Source organism: Peromyscus leucopus, chromosome 13 (genome assembly GCF_004664715.2).
Source record: "Peromyscus leucopus breed LL Stock chromosome 13, UCI_PerLeu_2.1, whole genome shotgun sequence".
Lineage (NCBI taxonomy): Eukaryota > Metazoa > Chordata > Mammalia > Rodentia > Cricetidae > Peromyscus > Peromyscus leucopus.
The window spans coordinates 33141474-33160338 of record NC_051074.1 but is presented as its reverse complement, the minus strand read 5'-3'; the positions used below and the strand labels follow the sequence as shown (position 1 = coordinate 33160338).

At 46.1% G+C, this 18865-nt stretch overlaps 1 protein-coding gene across 1 annotated transcript in view; it reads right to left on the bottom strand.

The window, feature by feature from the left end:
* The window catches only part of Serpine2 (serpin family E member 2), a 64037-nt gene that overhangs the window by 11553 nt on the left and 33619 nt on the right, over positions 1 to 18865 (bottom strand). Inside the window, exons 2-4 of the mRNA XM_028884103.2 lie at positions 17956 to 18236; positions 13196 to 13423; positions 6833 to 7030 (exon numbers count right to left, since the gene is read on the bottom strand). Coding sequence (XP_028739936.1) covers positions 6833 to 7030; positions 13196 to 13423; positions 17956 to 18214 — 685 coding nt within the window. The 5' untranslated portion in view covers positions 18215 to 18236. The remainder of the gene's footprint in view (positions 1 to 6832; positions 7031 to 13195; positions 13424 to 17955; positions 18237 to 18865) is intronic.

Below are 18865 nucleotides of genomic sequence, written 5' to 3'. Positions count from 1 at the left end.
AGAGAGGACAGCAAGAGACAGAGAGCAAGCTTGGTTTTTGTCACGAGCACTCTGACACCACAGGATAATAGACGTCTCCAGGGATTGGTGGAATCTCTTGTTCTCCCCAACCACAGGCTGCACCAGGCTGTAGGACAGCTTGGGAATCCAGTGCGGCCTGACTTAGCTTGGAATTGCTGTGAGCACAAAGCAGCTGGGGTTCTGGGTTAAACCACCCAAGAATCAAAGCTAATATTCTTCACCTTTACTTTTAGCCTGAGTGATAAAACAGTCTCAGCAGAAACTGAAAAATCAATGAGAGAGTGAGAAAAAAAAACACCTCCTAATGAGTCCTTTAATCCTTGAAGTAAACATCAAGTCTCCAGCGCTGGTGGAGCTAATTTTTTGAAACTGTGAAATGTGGGAAGTAGTTACTAAATTATTACTCCGGGGCAGGAAACAAAGACCTTGAGAGATTAATTGCTATAGAAGTGTGTATAATCCAGCTAAGGAGGGAGGGTTGAAGCTATGAATGCTGGGAACTGTGAACTGGGGTGTGGGAGTTGGGGAGGTAAGCAGGCTCACAGGTTAACCGAACCTTGACTGGAGACGCCATTACTGACCAGTAAAACCAGCACACGTTAGCCATTCCACATAGTCACACATCTGCTGGATGTATGATTTTTTTTCTACCTCGGCATCTGACCCCAGGACTGGTTGACCAGAGCCAGCAGGCGGGCTGCATCAGACCATACCCATGATGTACTCATGAGCTTGAGAAGTGGGGAGATGGATGGACATCTCTGCTCCCTCTCCTGTCACAGGCATTATGGTGCTGACCCATCACCTTTTTTTTTTGCCGAGGACAAATGTGAGATTGGGAACACAGGCTGGAGTCAGAGAACCTGGATTCCACGGCTCACTCGGTCACAGTGACTTCAGTCCAATTCATCAAGACAATGTACATCTACAACACACAGTGCAATGTGGCACATAGCAGAAAGCTTCATAGTGACGGAGGTGGTGCCCGACCACGTTTTGAAACAAGATCATGCCATAGATTCCAGGCTGACCTCAAGCATAAGATACTTCTCTCTCTCAACCAGATGCAGGGATCACAGGGCGCAGCCATGATGATGCCTGGCTGCCTTACTTCTGGAAGGATTGGTTACTCCTCAGTTTAGACACAGAGCTGACCTACCACGGGGAACCACACAGTGGCAGTGGATATGACACCTCCCCATTAGGACAAACCAGACAGGAAAGGGTATTTGGGGGCTGGGGTCAGGGCACAGGGCCTCTGGCTGTCCCACAGATCTTCCCTTTAAAGTGTCATATCCTAAGCTAAGCAGACCTCAACATCTGCAAAGTACATCATATGCTCTTCTGTGAGGACGATTTCTACAGTGTATAACACATGAAGAAATTCCCTCACTCCGAAAAGAAACAAGGAAGCCCTTTCTCTTAGATGAATGATATAATATTAGTCAAGAGTCAAGTATGAAAAATGTGAAGATTGGAGACTTTTCTTAGAAGATCCATTTAGAGTGAGAGCTTTTATTCTGGAAAGGCCCTTGTAACACTGTGACTCCCACCTTAAGTCCTACAAGGAAGGACACAACTCGTTGAAATGCTACAAATGCTTTATGGTCTGTAAAATCCAGGAGAATATTTTAAAGACTATCAGGAAAGCATTATAGATGGCTGTCCCTGTAATGACCTTTGGCTACCAGCCAGAGTGAATTTCCTGACCCCACTTGAACAGAAACTGAGAAATGTGTTTGGACACAACAGATAGATCCTCTGAGTATGGCTGTCTACGTCACAGACCAGAGTCCAAAGCAGGCCTGAGGACAGCTGATAGGGAAGAAGTGAGGCCTAAACAACTAGGGGAGTCATTAGGTGAGTGCTGTGCTGGGAGAATCTGGCAGGCAAGAACGAGAATACACCTAGTCTTGGGAACTCTAACTTAGCAGACAGCCAAAGGGGAAGTCATATTGCTGGATAAATATGAGCTGGAAACAGAGAAGAAAGGACACCAGAGATGGGAGACTGTGGAGGCATCAAAGTTGGTTAAAAAAACAACAACAACAACAAAAAAAAAACCACCCGCCACACAAGCATGAGGGCGTGAGTTCAATTCCCAGGATCCATCTAAAAACGCAGATATGGTGACACACTCGTAATTCTAGTTCTGGGGAAGCAGAGACAGGTAAGTCCTGGAGGTTCAGTGGCCTGCCAGCCTCGCCGAATCTGTGAGCACCAGGTTCTGTGAGAGACCCTGCCTCAAAACATAAGGTGAAAAGTGATTGAGGAACATACCCTCAGACCCAGGCACACCTGCACACATATGAGCATGTGCACACATATACAAACAGAGAAGTCTAGTTATTTATTGTGGGTCTTCCCCTCCCCCCAGGATAAGGTCTCTACAGTATAAATTCAAGCGTTTAAGATGAACATTTATAACGACTTTGATCAGCAATTCCTACTTAAGCGAATTTCCCCTAGGAATAGTGATAAAAGCCTTTACAAATTTACACATAAGAACACTCACTGCCGTGCAATTTATTAGAGGAAAAAAGTAACTGACTAGTCAGAAAATGTTACACAAGTTTATATTATGAAATAATGTGCAGCTAAAAAACAGACTTGTAAATTCTAACAAACTGATGGGAAAAAAAAGGCCCATGATTATAGCAGCTAAGGAATAAAACAGATTGTGGAATAAATATTGCAGTGTGATCCTAGGCATGCCAAAAGGCTTCAAAGACATACTCCATATTTATAGGTCAGAAATTATATATCTAGAGCTTAAAAGGGTTTTTTATCCTAGGAACTGGGATTCTAGGAGCATGTTTTCTTTTCATTTTATATATGTGGCAGTTGGCTTTGCAGTGAGCCTGGATAGCCGTCCACCAAACAGCACTTCAAAGCTCTTCCTAAATAGAAGTCTGTCCTTGAAGGCTTATTGTTAGCAGGCGCAAGTCAGAAGCATCTTCCTCCCTCTTTTAACTTCCCACCCTTTCACCTTGTGTTGCCAAGTGGGTCCCCTCAGAGATGCCGATGATAACTTGGGAGAGAAGTAAAGAAGGCAGATCCTCTGAATGGGAGTGTTTCAGCAAGGGGAACCAAGACTTGGCTGAGGCCCAAGAAACACCCAACAAGGAGATCCTGCAGGTTTGGGTACATCAGCCTCTTGAGTCCTGGCTGGTAGCGTTGGCAGAGGGTGAGGAGATGGGCAGAAATGGCCACCAGGCTAAGAGGTCTGCAGTCGTGAAAATGAATGCCTACTCGAAGCCACTGTAGCCTGCTGGACCCTGCTCACAGGCCCATGTGCATAAGCCGGCCTTATCCTGACAAGCTGCTCTGGCAGAAAGTAGAAAACTAGGGAGGGTACGACACTCTTACACCACCCATTCCAGAAGGAAGCCAGACTCCAAGCTGGGATTCCAGGTAAACCCAATGACAGCCACAGAAAGGAAGGAGAGAAAGATGAGCCCATGCTGCTCACCGTCCCGACTTGCAAGGAAATGGGATAGAGGCAAGAACACTTAGATGGCTCTGTCCTGCACTCGGTACAGCAGTCACAGCGGACAGGAAACAGATGTGCCATCAGGCTGGGTCATCTAAGCAGAGCCCGATGCCAGCATTATATAAAGCACAGGAAGAACACAGAGGAACTGCTATGGCTTGGTTATAGACAGTGGTCACCATGCCCAGCCTTAAAGGGCAGGGTGACCTAGAGAGAATGAGTTCCTGATCATACTCCTCTGGAAGGACTTGAGACTTTTGTGGGGAGGAAGGCTGCAGCCCTGATGGCATTGTGAGGAGAGTCTGGGAAGTTGATGCCCCAGCTCTCCTCTCCTCCCCCACCAGTCACCTGGGATGTCTACACTGGCCACTCCCGTAGGATGCTAGGAAGCCAGGGAGCCCAAAAGGCAGCCTCAGGTGCAGGCAGGGTGGAAGGAGGTGGGAAAGGAGAGAGTGAGTGAATCAAGGAAGGCAGATGATATTCATTCTCTGATCCATTCTCCCACCCCCAACCCCCATCTCCTCTCTCTAACTCAACTGATAAAAATGCATTTATATCAAGGATGCAGTTCAGCAATAGAGTGTTTGTCCAGCCTGCCCAAGGCCCTGGGTTTGATCCTGGGCACCACAAAAAGATGCATTTGTGTATACCCAAGGTAAAGCGCACACATATGTTCTTGGACAAATCAGTTCTGAACTCAGAACAGGCCCTCAAGTGTTTCCCTCTGGGAACAGACTATATACTCAGGAAGAGCAGGCTACATTGCTGTATGTCAGCTGGACGGTGGTGGCGCACGCCTTTAATCCCAGCACTTGGGGAGGCAGAGGTGGGCAGATCTCTGTGAGTTTGAGGTCAGCCTGGTCTACAAAGCGAGTTCCTGGACAGCCAGGGCTGTTAGAGGGAAAAAACTGTATGTCTGAATCTCCCAGAGGAATATCTAAAGAACCCTTGCATTATATTCTTCTGTTTTTTTTTTTCTTCATAGAACGCAGACTATACAAGGATCCATTTAAAATAAGACATTTCTGTCTGGATATGCACTGGGGGTGCTGCCAGCATTCCAAGGGTGTCCTCGAACAGCACAGCCCAAGAGGGGGAGGTCAATGTCACAGAAGAAGTGACTTTCAGGCGAAAGAAGCTATTTACTATGTTTGCCTCGGGACAAACTTCCTGTGCTGCTGTAAGCATATACTGTTTCTCAATGAACACTTTTTGACTAGTAACTTTGGAAAATTTGTTCCTAGCAGACTGCCTTATGGCCGACAAGATGGGAAGTGTTCTGACTGTGACGCTCAGGAGCCGTGACTTCTCCGGCAGGCAGCTGGCGACGCGGTCATCTGTTTGGATGTGACAATGACTGAGAATGAGAAGGTAGGTATTTAGGGGCTAGAGAGATGGCTCCGTGGTTCAGAGTGTGTACCGTCCTTGTAGAGGACGAGTGTTCGTAGTCCCTAGCATGCACCCATGTTGGTGGCTCATCACCACCCATAACCAGCTCCAGGGTATCTGACACCCTTTTCTGGCTTCTATGGGCTCCTGCACACAGGCATACACACAGAGAATAAAAATAAATAAATCCATTTTTTTTTTTAAAGGGAAGACAAGAAAAGGGGGACCAGTATAGACTGGAGACTTGAAGCCTGTGGAGATTTAAGGTGGATCAAGAATGCTCCCATGAAGAGATATGTACAAAAATAATCAGTCATGGTTATCTGTGTTGTGGGAATGACGGCGTGCGTGGGAGACTTTTTCCTCATCTATAGGGTTGATGATACATGCTCCTAACAAGGAAAGCTCAGGGGCTGCAGAGAGAGGAAGAAAGCTTGCAAGCAAGCATGAGGACCTAAGTTTCAATCCCCAGCAACCATGGAAAATCTGGAAACAGGAGGATGGTTGGAGCCTTTTGACCACTAGCTCCAGGAACAGGGAGAGATCCTGTCTTAATAGAAAGATGTGGACAGTGACAGAGCAGACCCTCCCCCGCAATGTTCTCTTCTGGCATCCACAGGTACGCACACCTACACACACATACACCACACCAACACATGCACATCCATACACAGGAAATTTCAATTTCAAATGAGGAAATCTATGTGAAATCTCACCACAGTGAACATTTTCCTGAACATTCGCCAAGACATATCTGTATAGACAAATGTACAGAAAGTATTTATGTAAGCATGGTTCATCAGCATCTGCTGTTCTATAGCCTGCCTTCTGAAATCTGATACACACTGCATAATCTTTCTATTTATGTAGAGCTCAATCTAATTACCACCTGTGTTCCAGGGCACAGTCATGTCTCAGGAGTCACAGGGTTCAGCAGGCTGAAATCCCTCCTATTAAATGTAGTCTTCCCATCTACCTATATAAATCCCACTGAATATGTTAACTCGTCTGTGACTTATCGAACTTAATGCAATGTGAATAGCTGCTTCATCGTATTGTTCGGGGACAACGACAAGAAAACATATCTGTGTATGTTCGATATGCAGTTAACTTTTCTTTTTAAATATTTTTCCACCTGAGGTAGGTTAAGTCCAAAGATGCAGAACCCAGGGCTCTGAATGGAGATGTGTACCAGGTTTCTATTTTCTAGTGGGTAACTATCTTCAGGTAGCAAGTTCTCTGGAGTGGGGGGCTGCTGGGATAACGACATAGAGAAAGTCCTGTAGGTTACAGATCCCACCACTAACTAGTAATGCTCAAGGAGCCTACCCACCCCATGCAGTAGCCATAAGTGAGTTTTATTAGCCTTCCTAATTTTTGGTAATGCAAGAAGTAAAAAAGAAATACAATTTTTATTTAGTAATATATGTTTGTTAATGGTGACTTGTTAGATTCCTTCCTAAGTTTAATGTCCATTTATATTGGTTTTGTTAACTATCTTTTCATCCTACATTTTCATCCCAGAAGCCTACACGTATGACTTGTTAATGCACAATTTTTTTTTTTTTGCATGGTACAAAGACTTTTATGCTTTACAAAATCTTGCCTCACGGGGTGGTAGTGGTGCATGCCTTTAATCCTAGCACTTGAGAGGAAGAGGCAGAAGGATTTCTGTGAGTTTGAGACCAGCCTGGTCTACAGAGTGAGTTCTAGGACAGGCAGGGCTACACAGAGAAACCTTGTCTCAAAAAACTATTAAAAAGGAAAGAAAGAAGTCTTGCCTCTCAGAAACCTTGCCCACTCTGTGAAGTACTGGCATTCCAGATGTGTGTCACCTCCTCCAACCTTCCCCCCGCCCCCCAACAAAGATGTGCTCTTGAATCTGCTACCAGCACATTCTACAATAGACCTCAACCAGCCCATACTCACCAGACCGGAACACGGAGAGCTGGGCCAGCATGGGCACTTGGTAGGGTTTCCCATCACCTGCCACGAAGGTCCGTTTCTTTGTGCTCTCGGGTTGAAACCTGGATTTCCACAAACCCTTGAAATACACTGCATTGACAAGGACCAGTCTGGTAAGGGCACCATCGATCAGATTTGGGGAAAGCAGGTTGTCAATCATGCCTGTGAAGTCCAAGAACAAGGGAACACATCAGCAGTGGAAATCCGCAGTGAGGGCAAATGGCAGCTAGCTACAGAGACAAGAGTGGAAAAAAAAATTTTTTTAAAGACTTAAATCAGACATTCTGGTCTCATGCAGCCTAAACTCTCTATGCAGCTGAGACTAACTGAACTTCTGACTCCCCTGCCTCCACCTCCTAAGTGGTGAGATTTCTGTGTGTGGCACCATGTCCAGTTTATGTGGTACTGGAAACTGAATTAAGCAAGCACTCTACCAGCTGAAGCACATCATCAGCCCCTCAACTGGATTTCCAAAGCACACTTTTTATACTAATTTTTCTTGCTCAGATTTAAAAATTTCAAGGAAAGCAAACAACACATTAAAATCACCAGAGAAGACTGTTACTGGTTAGTTAAGAGTTTACCAAACCAGCTCAAGAAATGACAACTAGTTCTGTAAGGCCCTTGTTTTAGAAAGTGTCTATGCATCTAGAATATGCCATTATTTAATTATGACTTGTTTTAGATGTTTTTACTGACAACTCTGATGGGGTTGCTGATGAGGGTCCTTGGTCTTCATGAGATAAACAGTTTTTGCTTCTCTTTGCTTTTCAGCAACCAGGTTCATGCAGTCCTCGTCAAAGTAAACATTCCACCTTGTGAAACATCCACGCTAAACTCATTTCTTCCAAGACGTCAGAAACGCATGGAATCAATCCCTGGTCATCACAAGCCTCCTGATGACTCCAAGAGGAATTGAAACTGAGTATCATGTTCCCATTTAAGGGCTAGGCATTGAGCTAGGCTCCAAGAGTACAGAGATGAGAAGAAATGGGGTTAGCCTACAGGAAATGACTTTGAAGGCAAGTGTTCTCTTGCTGGGATGCTGGGATGCTGGGATGCCAAGATGTGCACATGAGTAGCAAAGGAACAAACAGACTCTTCTCATTTCAGAGTGTTGGAAGAATCCTTTAAATGCCACCCACACTTGCTGCTCAGGTTCCTTTTTGCTTGGTCTTAGAAGGTTTAAGGGTAGGGGTATATGCTGGGCCATGGTGGTGCATGCCTTTAATTCCAGGACTTGGGAGGCAGAGGCAGGCGCATCTCTGTGAGTTTGAGGCCAGCCTGGTCTATTGAGCAAGTTCCAGGACAGCCAGAGCTACACAGAGAAACCCTGTCTCGAAAGGCAAACAAACAAACAAATAAACAAACACATAGGTGTATATGTGTGTTAAATAAGAATTCCTTATACTCAAAGCTATTAAAATTTAACATGCTTGATTTTAATCCATAGATATATAACAACACATAATATATATTCAAGCTATAATATTTAAAATAGTGACAGTAAAATCAACAGCTTCCATGGAGGCCAGATGTCTAATTTAACCAGAGATCTTCATGTCTCTTAAAATGAAACTCAAGAAAGAAGAGTCCTATTACTCCATGAAAACCTCTGAAACTCCTTAAAAATAGCACAGGGGAAGTTTGTGGTACCCGACATTCAGCGTCTTCAGTACTCTTACTTCCACAAGGGGGCATCAACACCACCTAAGCCTGGTCCTGGAAGAAAACTACAGGCTATAAGTAGCCATCAATCACTCAGTTCAGTGCAAAGCATCCTTGCAAACATGCTCCTCCAACAGCATTCCTTGAAGCTAATGCCCAGTACTTTGGATGTGCTTCTGCCCTTGTAGAGAACATTACCCAACTGAATCCATTCTTTTCTTTTTATAACCCATGCCCCTTGACCCTCATCCCCTCCTTGCCCTTCACTTTCCAGAGTTGAGGGTTAGTGCCTCCAGCCACCATGGTGGTATTTTATATTCTAGCCAAGTTGAATGAGCCTGCCTCCCCCAACCACACCACGCATTGCCTCGTTACGAGGATTTTACCATTCCCTTTTCAGAATGAAGTCAGGGCTCAATTAGCCGAAGACACCTCAGATCATTTTGCAGTGATAAAGTATGACTCTGGGCTGGGTGACGAGTATCACAGTGCACACCTGTAATCCTGGCACTCAGGAAGTAGAGGCAGAAGAACTCAAGAGTTCAAGCAAGCCTCTGCTGGATAATGAGTTCATTACCAACCTGGGATACATGATACCTCATCTTGAAAAAAAGTAAAAACAAACACGAAAATGCAATGTCTTATAGATATATCGCTACCTTCAGGGTGAGTATGTGCTAGGAGGGCAAGGTGAAATGCCAAAGGAAATGGCAAAGAAAAAGCACTAGGAAATGGACAGATAGGTAAGAGGTAAGACAGGTTAGTGATAAGCTTGAAAGACCTGCTGTTGCTGTTGCCATAGATATAGGTGGACTATCATCCTCCATCTATCTTGGGATACTACCTAGCACGCACCAAGTGGGTCCCTCCCACAAAGAAATAAGGATTAGAGGCAGATGCCAAAAGGATTTGGAAAAGCATAAAGCTTCCATTTGAACCAACACACCGAAGGGAAAGCACTCAAGTCCGTGGCAGCAAGTGCAAGGTACAGCTGAAATGGCAGACAGGGTGCCCGGCAAGCAGGACTTCCGGCGGTTCTCAACCTGTTGGGTGCTATACTCCTTTGGGGGGGGGTGCGGCGGTCAATGACTCTTTCACAGGGGTCACCTAAGACCACTGGAAAACACTGATATTTATATTACAGTTCGTAACAGTAGCAAAATTACAGTTATGGAGTAGCAAGAAAATAATGTTTTGGTTGGGGGTCAGCACCACATGAGGAACTGTATTAAAGGGTCGCAGCGTTAGGGAGGCTGAGAACCACCAAGCCAGCCGCTGTGAAAACAGCTCACACTTTGTGAAGGGCCAGGCCCTGTGCTCAGTGCTTCCTATGTCTTCACTCACATCATCAAAAAGCCTTCATGGACCTGTCGTCCTGGCAGTTATCACTAATATATCAACATTCTGCAAATCAGGGGCTGGAGGGGGAGGAAGAAGGGAAGACATTTTGCCAAAGTTTCACCGCGGTGGCAGAACAGACCTTCAGACTGAGAAAGAACGGAGCCTGCGGGTTCTGCGTCACGCATGTGGTGGCACAAAAGTTAGCAGGAGCTACCTAGCCGGCGAGAAGCGGGGAAACATTCCAGGCTGTCACATGCATGGATGGGGGCGGTATGTGATGGCGGGGGGAGGGGGGTGGTGGTGGTGATGAGAGAAGCCTTCGTGGCAGGGAGAAGCTGAGACTGCAGCTGCATTGGCCTCCCAGTCAGACCTGTCACAAGGTGAGCAAAGCATCCTGGTGCTAGCCATCTCTCTCTGCAGGAAGCGCATCTCCTTAGATGAGCTCAGCAGTCTGGGGACAGAGGTTGCTTGTCTGGAGCTCTGGGGGCGTGTTTCGGTTGAGTGGGCCCTGGTCAGGCATGCCACACGTTCCGTGGTGCTCAAAACCGTCCCACACAATGGAGAATGTCTCTCTTAAAAAAAAATAATAAAAGATTTATTTTTACTGTTTTTAACTACATCTATAGGTCTCTGTATGGGTGTGTGCACACGAGTGTAGGTACCCATGGTAGCCTGTGGTTGCTGGATTCCCGCCGAAGACATAGGCAGTTACCGAAGACATAGGCAGTTAGTTATAAGCCATCCACCACGGGTGCTGGGAAATGCACTCTGGTCCTCTGTAAGAGCAGCCAGTGCTCTTAAGCATGGAGCCATCTTTTCCAGCTCCTACTTTTAAATATTTCCACTTGGTTTGCTCTGAGACAAGTTTGGAAATTTACCAAGAATTCTGCACCACTATTTTAAAAAAATTGCATCAGTTAATGATGACAGTCATAACCAAGAGCTGGGAGTCACTCTTCACTACGCCCCATGTGGTTCACTGAGTTTCAATTATGTCACGATAATCGTTAAGGACAAGAAGTGAAAGGTAGGTCTGTTTGTTATTGTAGCAGAAAAGCTCAGGAAACAGCCCGTTTGGGGTTATTATAACTGAGAGATACATAAAAAGTCTCCTGTTGGTTTGCTTTTTTTTTTTTTTTTTAAATTGCATCAGCAATGGTGACAGCTATGGTTCCTTGTGTCATGGTATAATGTACCTGACTTAGTCTACTATTGCCAGTTCACACTTATCCTGAGAATTTGGCAAAAATTTCAGAATAAAAAAAAAATATATCATGTATTCACATGCACTCGAACCCAAAGGCTTAACCACAACTATAAATTCCTTTTGTTTTCCCTTATATTACTGTTTAATTTTTTTAATAAAAAAATCTGTTTATGTATGCAATGGGAATATATATATATAATATTACCTATGATATATTATTCTATGATATATATCTATGATTATATATAATCTGGCTAGATTATATCTAAATATATATATATATATATATATATATATATATATATATATATATATATATTACCTATGAATTTCAAGCTAGAAGGAGGGAGCTGAAGGCTAAGGGTGCAGCTGACTGGTGGAGGGTTTGTTTGGCCTGGTTGTAAAGCCCCACACTCCCTCAGGAGCACTGTCAATAAACAATGAACAAACTAACAGAGGGAGGGAGGTCTAACAGAACTGAAAAACCCTGCTTGAGGTTCCCAGCACAGGTGGTCAGGGACTCCATCAGATGGCACACCAACACAATGCACCATTATCTTTTTATGGGCAAAGAAGGCCAAGAGCGTACAATGGCACGGCATCACACACCCAGCATCAGGACCAACAGCCATGTCTGCATGTAGCTGCTGCCATCTGCTACCATCAGATGTACAGGATCCAGCATCCCCCAACCAGCCCTGGACATACGAACTATTATTCTTCCGAGAGCGGCACAGGGAGCGGACTCCAGACTGTAGAGCAATTGAGAAAGTTACTGGCTCTCCTCCACTTCCCGCACATCTTCCTTCCCCCTCTTCATCAGCTCCTCTGAGATGATCACGTTTTCACGTGTGTAAGTAGGATGATGGGTCATGGAGCCTGACCGGAGGTACCCCGCCCCTCCCTCAGAAAGTCTTTCCCAGCAACTCCGGGGCCAGGGAACTGTACTCTAAACACATCCCTGGGTAATCCTAGTTCAGGTGCACCAGGAACTAGGTTCTAAGAAGCTTGTCCCCAAAGGCAGGGTTTACCCTATTGAGTTCCTGCTTCTTTTATGATCTAAGTCCAAGAGCACATTTTCAGTCTTAGCACCTGTGAGTATTAAACTGTGAGTGTTAAACTGTTAACCCTAGAATCATTTGGGAAAAACGACTCAACAAAGGACTGTCTTGACAGCTTGAACTGATGCCGGAAAACCCAGCATGAAAGTACCATGTCCTGGTTTTGTGGCCCTGGACTGTGTGGGAAAGCTAGCTGAGTACTGAGCATGCGTTCATTTATTTCTCTCTGCTTGTGAGTGTGGATGTGATGTGACTACTTGCTTTAATCTCTGGCCAGACTTCCCCACAATGATGGGTTATTATCTGGAATTGTAAGCTAAAATAAGCCCTTTCTTCCCCAAATTTCTTTTTGTCGGGTTATTTTATCACAGCCACAGAAAAGAAACCAGAACGGCTTCGCTTTGTTGTGGGAGGGCCTAAGCTCCTCCTGAATGTCTCTGAGGCTTCCGGCTTACAAGTCAGCAGGTTTGAAACACCAACATTGGAAAACTCCTCCATTTAATGAGAAGAGACATTGAAACAAGTAGTCATTATGCGATGTTGAAAATGCCATAATGGAGGGGTTCAAAGCAGTGTAATCACAAGCCACACAAAGCCAGTGGAGGGCACCTACAGCTTGGCAATGGCAGATGAGGCTGGGGTCACAGGAGACACAAAGCCAAAGCTTAAGAAGGCTGTTCCAGGCCAAGAAAACAGTAGGTGCAAAAAAAACCAGGCAAGACAAACAAGGAAACCCGCCAAACTCATGGGTCAGGGCTCTGCGGGCAGGGTATGGCAGGCAAAGGAAAGAGAGGGAGGGCTGTGTTCTTTCCTGCTGCCTATCCTGCCGGAGGAAAACCCCCGATCGTGAGCAGTAACAGCCTGAAGCGGGGAAGGCAGGCAGACTGAGACCTGGCCCATGGAGAGTGAAGAGGTCGGTCAGATCCTGCCTAAGCCCACGTGGCTCCTGGTGGAGCAAGCACTGGTCTTGAAGACTACAGCCCAAACCTCTGAGTCTCTACTCTTTCATTCACAAACTGTGAATCTACAGGAAACAGGAAGGCCACTCACCCCTGGTTTCGTTTTTAACCCAAAAATTAATGGAATCGCAAGCCGAGACTGGGTCCTGGAAGTTCACATTCTGCACTTCACACTGAAACACCTCTTTGTTCCTGGCTGCAAAGGGCACTTCCATTTTAAAGCCATTCTTGACAAACACAGCATTGGCCACGGTCACAATGTCTTTATTCTTCTTGGAGACAATGGCCTTGTTGATCTTCTTCAGCACTTTACCAACTCCTGAAGGGGAAATCAGAAAACATGACAATATTTTTACAATAATTTACACATTTGCAACAATTCTTGTTGGGTATTGTAACTTATACCTGTAATCTCAGGAGTTCAGAAACTAAGGCAAGAGGGCTATCATGAGTTTAAGTTGAGGTCAGCCTAGGCTACAAAGCAAGATGCTGTTCAGAAAACAAGACTCCATGAAGACAGCCCAGCAAGTCAAGTGCTTGTCCTGCAGCCCATAAGGACTGGTGTTCAAATCCCCAGCACCCACATAAATGCTGGGCAGGCACAGCAGCCCACCTACAGTTCCAGCCCTCAGAAAGAGGTGGAGACAGGAGAATTCCTAAGTAGAACTGGCTGTCTACACAAGCCAATTTGGTGAGCTTTGGGATCAAGTGAGAGATCCTACCTGAATATATAAGGTTAAGAGCAATCAGGGAAGGAAGTCCATGTCAGCTTCTAATCTTCACATGGATGCACATGTGTATTCTTAAACTCATCCATGCAAGTAGACATGACCGCGCGCGCACACACACACACACACACACACCTCTTCAAAAAAACTTTTCATTCATACCACAGCATATAAGAACAGCAAGCAAGATAGTAGTCACAAGAGACTAAGTCTGCCTTGTAAGGGGTCTCTATCTCTGGAGGCATCGATAGTGTTAGACCATAAAAGTTCTTGGGAGACAGTTGCTCCTGTACCAATATATTACGATGTTCTTGTAGTCAGCATGAATGCTGGTCTACTCTGGGACTGGCAGCCATGGAAGAAATGAATGGCAGGAAGCTTTCTCATGCAGACTTTCTTGCCTAACAGTCTCAATTGCTATTTTCTTTCTTGCCAAGGATCTAACAATGTGATTAGAAAAAACTATTTGGAGAAAAGAAGATGAATAAAATAAGCATTAGGAAGACTATTATAAATTGTCATGTGCCGCCAACCAGAACACTGTGATTTTTACTTGATATTGAGTTTGGAAAGTAAAGAAATTAATTTTATGGCAACATAAGCTTTATTTTACACCAGCCATTCATTCATGCTCCATTTAGTTTGGGGGCATGAAAAAGAAAAAAATATGTCATAAGGATGAGATGGGTTTTCACAGGGAGCTGAATTACAGGACTGCCCTAATCACCTGAGGTCTTTTCAAAATTGTCCTAAAGCATCCTTCCAGAGTCAGCTTGGTGGTGCTTGAGGGCTGACTTGTCATTCTGAACATGCATCGTCCTTGGATTTCATGAATGCCAGGGCCAGGACATCTCCCAATCCAAGGAGAGCTTTGTATCATGGACAGAACTTTGGCACCTGGACACCATGCTATGGGGAAACTATCATATGGAGAACAGCAGGCCAAAAGTCATCTCCAAGGCCACATGCCAGCCCTGGCACTTTCAGACTCTGCTCCCTCGACATGTACAGTCCTTCTCTGTGATAAGCAATTGTCAACTTGACAGGATCTAAAAATCACATAAAACCCCCTGGTCATGTCTGTGAGGGAGTTCCTTATTGGGTTAATCGAGGTGGTTAGACTCAGCCTGCACCTAGGAGGTACCATTCCCTGAGCTAGGGTCGCAGACATCATAAAACAGGAGAAAGGGACTTGGGCACCGGGTTTCTTTCTCTTTACTCTCTGACTGGGGATACAACATGGCCAGCTGCCTCCAGCTCTGGCTGTCATCATTTTTCCTCCAAACGGTGAACTGAGATAAATCCTGCCTTCCTTGGCTTTTGCCATGCTATTTTGTTCCAGCCATGAATAAAAGGAACTAATACACTTCCTGGGGGGAAAAGATCAGAGCTCATCTTCCACCTCCTCGAACAATCTCTCATCTTCCTCTGTGAACATCACTACCACAAACCCTCAGCGTTTGAACCCCAGGAAGGCCTCCAGCATGCGTAAGTATATCATGGACCCTGACATCACATTCTGCACATGACTGCAGGCAATTCTGAAGAGAGAAAGGGAAGTAGCAGACTGGTAGCCAACATCAAGAAGATGCCGATTTAAGTCGGGCGGCGGCGGCGGCGGCGGCGGCGGCGGCGGCAGCGCACGCCTTTAATCCCAGCACTCGGGAGGCACAGGCAGGAGGATCTCTGTGAGTTCGAGGCCAGCCTGGGCTACCAAGTGAGTTCCAGGAAGGGCGCAAAGCTACACAGAGAAACCCTGTCTTGGGAAAAAAAAAATGCTGATTTAAAATCACAGTGGATCAGCATTAAAACCAAACCAAAACAAAACAAGACACAACCCCAGTTGCTATTTTGGAACTATGTTGGCTGACAGGGCCTGGATGGCCATAAATTTAAGCGGTGACTCAGGAAGGCGGTAGAAATCACCAACAACCCTGAACTTCCCAGCCAGAGACAAAACAGCATGTTCCAAGAATTCAGCCTTTCCTCACATCTAATAAGCGGGCAAACTGCAAAACCAAGCAAAGTTTGTCCCTCTGTCAACAGGGGATAGCATTGGGCATATGGGGCTCCCAACAGATGACCCCTCCCATATGAGGGTCACACTGAACACACAAAGGAGGTGGGGCAGCTAGAGGCAAGGGAAAGCATTCTACCACGAATCCAGCTCTCTTGCCAACAGGACCAAGGTAGTCAAGAGTTTTAGAACTTCACGGCTAGGGGCCGGGCGGTGGTGGCGCACGCCTTTAATCCCAGCACTCAGGAGTCAGAGCCAGGCGGATCGCTGTGAGTTCGAGGCCAGCCTGGGCTACCAAGTGAGTTCCAGGAAAAGCGCAAAGCTACACAGAGAAACCCTGTCTCGAAAAACCAAAAAAAAAAAGGAAAAAAAAAAGAAAGAACGAACTTCATGGCTAGAAGAGCGGGGAAGAACGTGGTGAGAGCTCCCTCCCTTTCCAATGAGGTGACTGCCGCCTCGATATGAAACATAACTTGTTCGCTCTCAGTGTGCACAACAGCAAAGAAGAGCTCAGAAACAGTCCTGTTCCCTCGGGCGCTGCGGTTGTGGAAAGGGAAATCTAACCTACAGGGAACTACTTACTGCCTGCACACACGGGTTCCTGTGGCTGGCTACACCGGCGACTGAAAACAAGCTTTCTTTCAATAACACCAAGCTCCTCTCACTGTCCCTTGCCTGTATTTGTTGTTATTTTGTTTGTCCTTTTGTGGAACTAACTATCGAACGCTGGGCTTTGTATATGTCGGGCAAGCCCCCCCCCCCCCCCCCCCCCCCCCCCCCCCCCCCCCCCCCCCCCCCCCCCCCCCCCCCCCCCCCCCCGGCCCAGCACTGGGCTACATCTCCAGGTTCAGTTCATATCTTTGCGTTAGGTTGGTATGTAGCCAGGCTGGCCTCGAATGTTCAATCTTCCTCTCTCACTTCTCAAGGGCTGTGAATACAAGCATGGTAGTTACCAGGACCAGTGACTGGTCATGGCCAGACATTTATTTATTTAAAGAACACTTAGCTTCTTATTTCACATTTCTAAGTGGCCTCCAATCAGCAAACAGGGCAGGCTGGGGAGAGAGCTCAGTCAGTAAAGTCCTTGCCACATGAGCACGAGAATCTGAGTTCGGATCCTTGGCATCTGTGTAACACCTGCCAGTGTGGTGCTAAATGCCTACGATCCTAGCATTGGGGAAGTAGAGGCAGGGGGATCCCCAGGGCTCACTGGCCAGCTCCTCTTGTTGAATTGGTGACCTTCAGTGAGAGACATGGCTTAAAAAATAAGGGGCGGGATGGAGGGAAACACCAACATGCTTGCTCTTCTAGTCTCCACACACTTCTGCACCCACCTACACACACATGAACTCATACACACTACCCCCACAATGAGGTTTTTTTTTTTTTGTTTTTTTTTTGGTTTTTCGAGACAGGGTTTCTCTGTGTAGCTTTGTGCCTTTCCTGGGACTCACTTGGTAGCCCAGGCTCTGCCTCCTGAGTGCTGGGATTAAAGGCGTGCACCACCACCGCCCGGCCCACAATGAGTTTTAAAAAATTAAAACAAAAATAGCAAAGAGGCATACCTTGTGCCCCTCCCTCATCCAGTTTTCCTCAATGGCATGGTGACCATATTGGGAAACTGTCATTGGTATAGTCTATAGCACTCATTCTGACTTGACTCATTTTTCATACATGCCTGGTGCATGTGCGTGCATGTGTGTGTCAGCAGTTCTGTGCATTTCTATGAGTCATGTAGACTCACATCACCCCATCAATGCGGAGCAGCTCCACCATCATAAAGTTTCCATACTTCCAGTCTCTAATATGGACATGTTTTACAAGGACGCTCACTTATAACACAAAAGATTTCCCTTAGGAGAAAACAGTAGTGCTGGGTAGACGGAGGTAGCACCAGACCCAACAGCTACAGAACCAAAAGTGCAGTTCTTAACTTTGGGGATACCATGTCGCCTTTAGAAGACCCTGGCCCTATGTTCCAGATGACACTGTATGACTTCTCTTGGCTGCCCTGCTTCTCAGATTAAGCAGAGACCAAGCCACGACCCTTCACATGCAGGGCCAACGGCAAGGCCTCACTCATGGAGGGAGAGCGCGCACACGAACCGTTTACACTGTATCTCATCACCGTCGTGAGCTGCTTCTTCGTCCTGCCGTCAGCCCCCAGCTGCAGCATGCCCAAGATGGATGCAATCCCATGCGGGGAGACGACGATGTTTTCATGAGGCCGGGACTTGATGATCTGATTGAAAACCTGGATCCCCGTGTCAGAGCCTAGTTCCTCCAGAGACAGAGAGTTGAACTGGGAGTACACGGAAGACAATGTCACTGTGGTCCAGATGAAGAAGGGAAAATGCCAATTCATGGTTCCTTCCAACAAGGACAGCCTAAAAAGAAAAGAAAAACCAGACAGAAATACATCACTCTTTTGTGAACACAATGGGACGAATACTCTGAACTTAACTCCATCCGATTTCTTGTGCCCATGATAACTGAATCCTGTGCTAAGTTAGTCTCAAATGCATGGGGTTCAGACAAACAGGGCTGGAAAGCCGTAAACTTCCACCTGCTAGGTCCTTAGTACATACCAGGCACTAGGCTGGTATGAGTATTAATTCTTATAACTGTCAATCATTTGAAGTGTTATTTCCAAGGGTCTTCTATGTGCCAAGCCCTTTTGTAAGCTCTAGACAGACAACTGTAAATCTGATGGGTGTGACCCTGGCCCTCTCAAGAGTGCCCTTCTAGAGAGACATGGAGAAAATAAACCAGCAAGTTATTAGGTAACTGCAGAGAAGAATAAAAGCCAGGATCATAAAGCAAAGCAATGTGGGTGAATGAAGGGCCACGGGAGGGTCACATTACAGGGAAGGCCACCTCTGCGGGAGGAACACAGAGGAGGTCAACTGAAGATGGAGAAATGAACCAGCCATGCTCAGATGCGGGGCGAGCATGCCCAGCAAAGAGACAGCAGGGACCGGGGAACAGCAGGCAGGCTGTGTGACGGAGGCCAAGG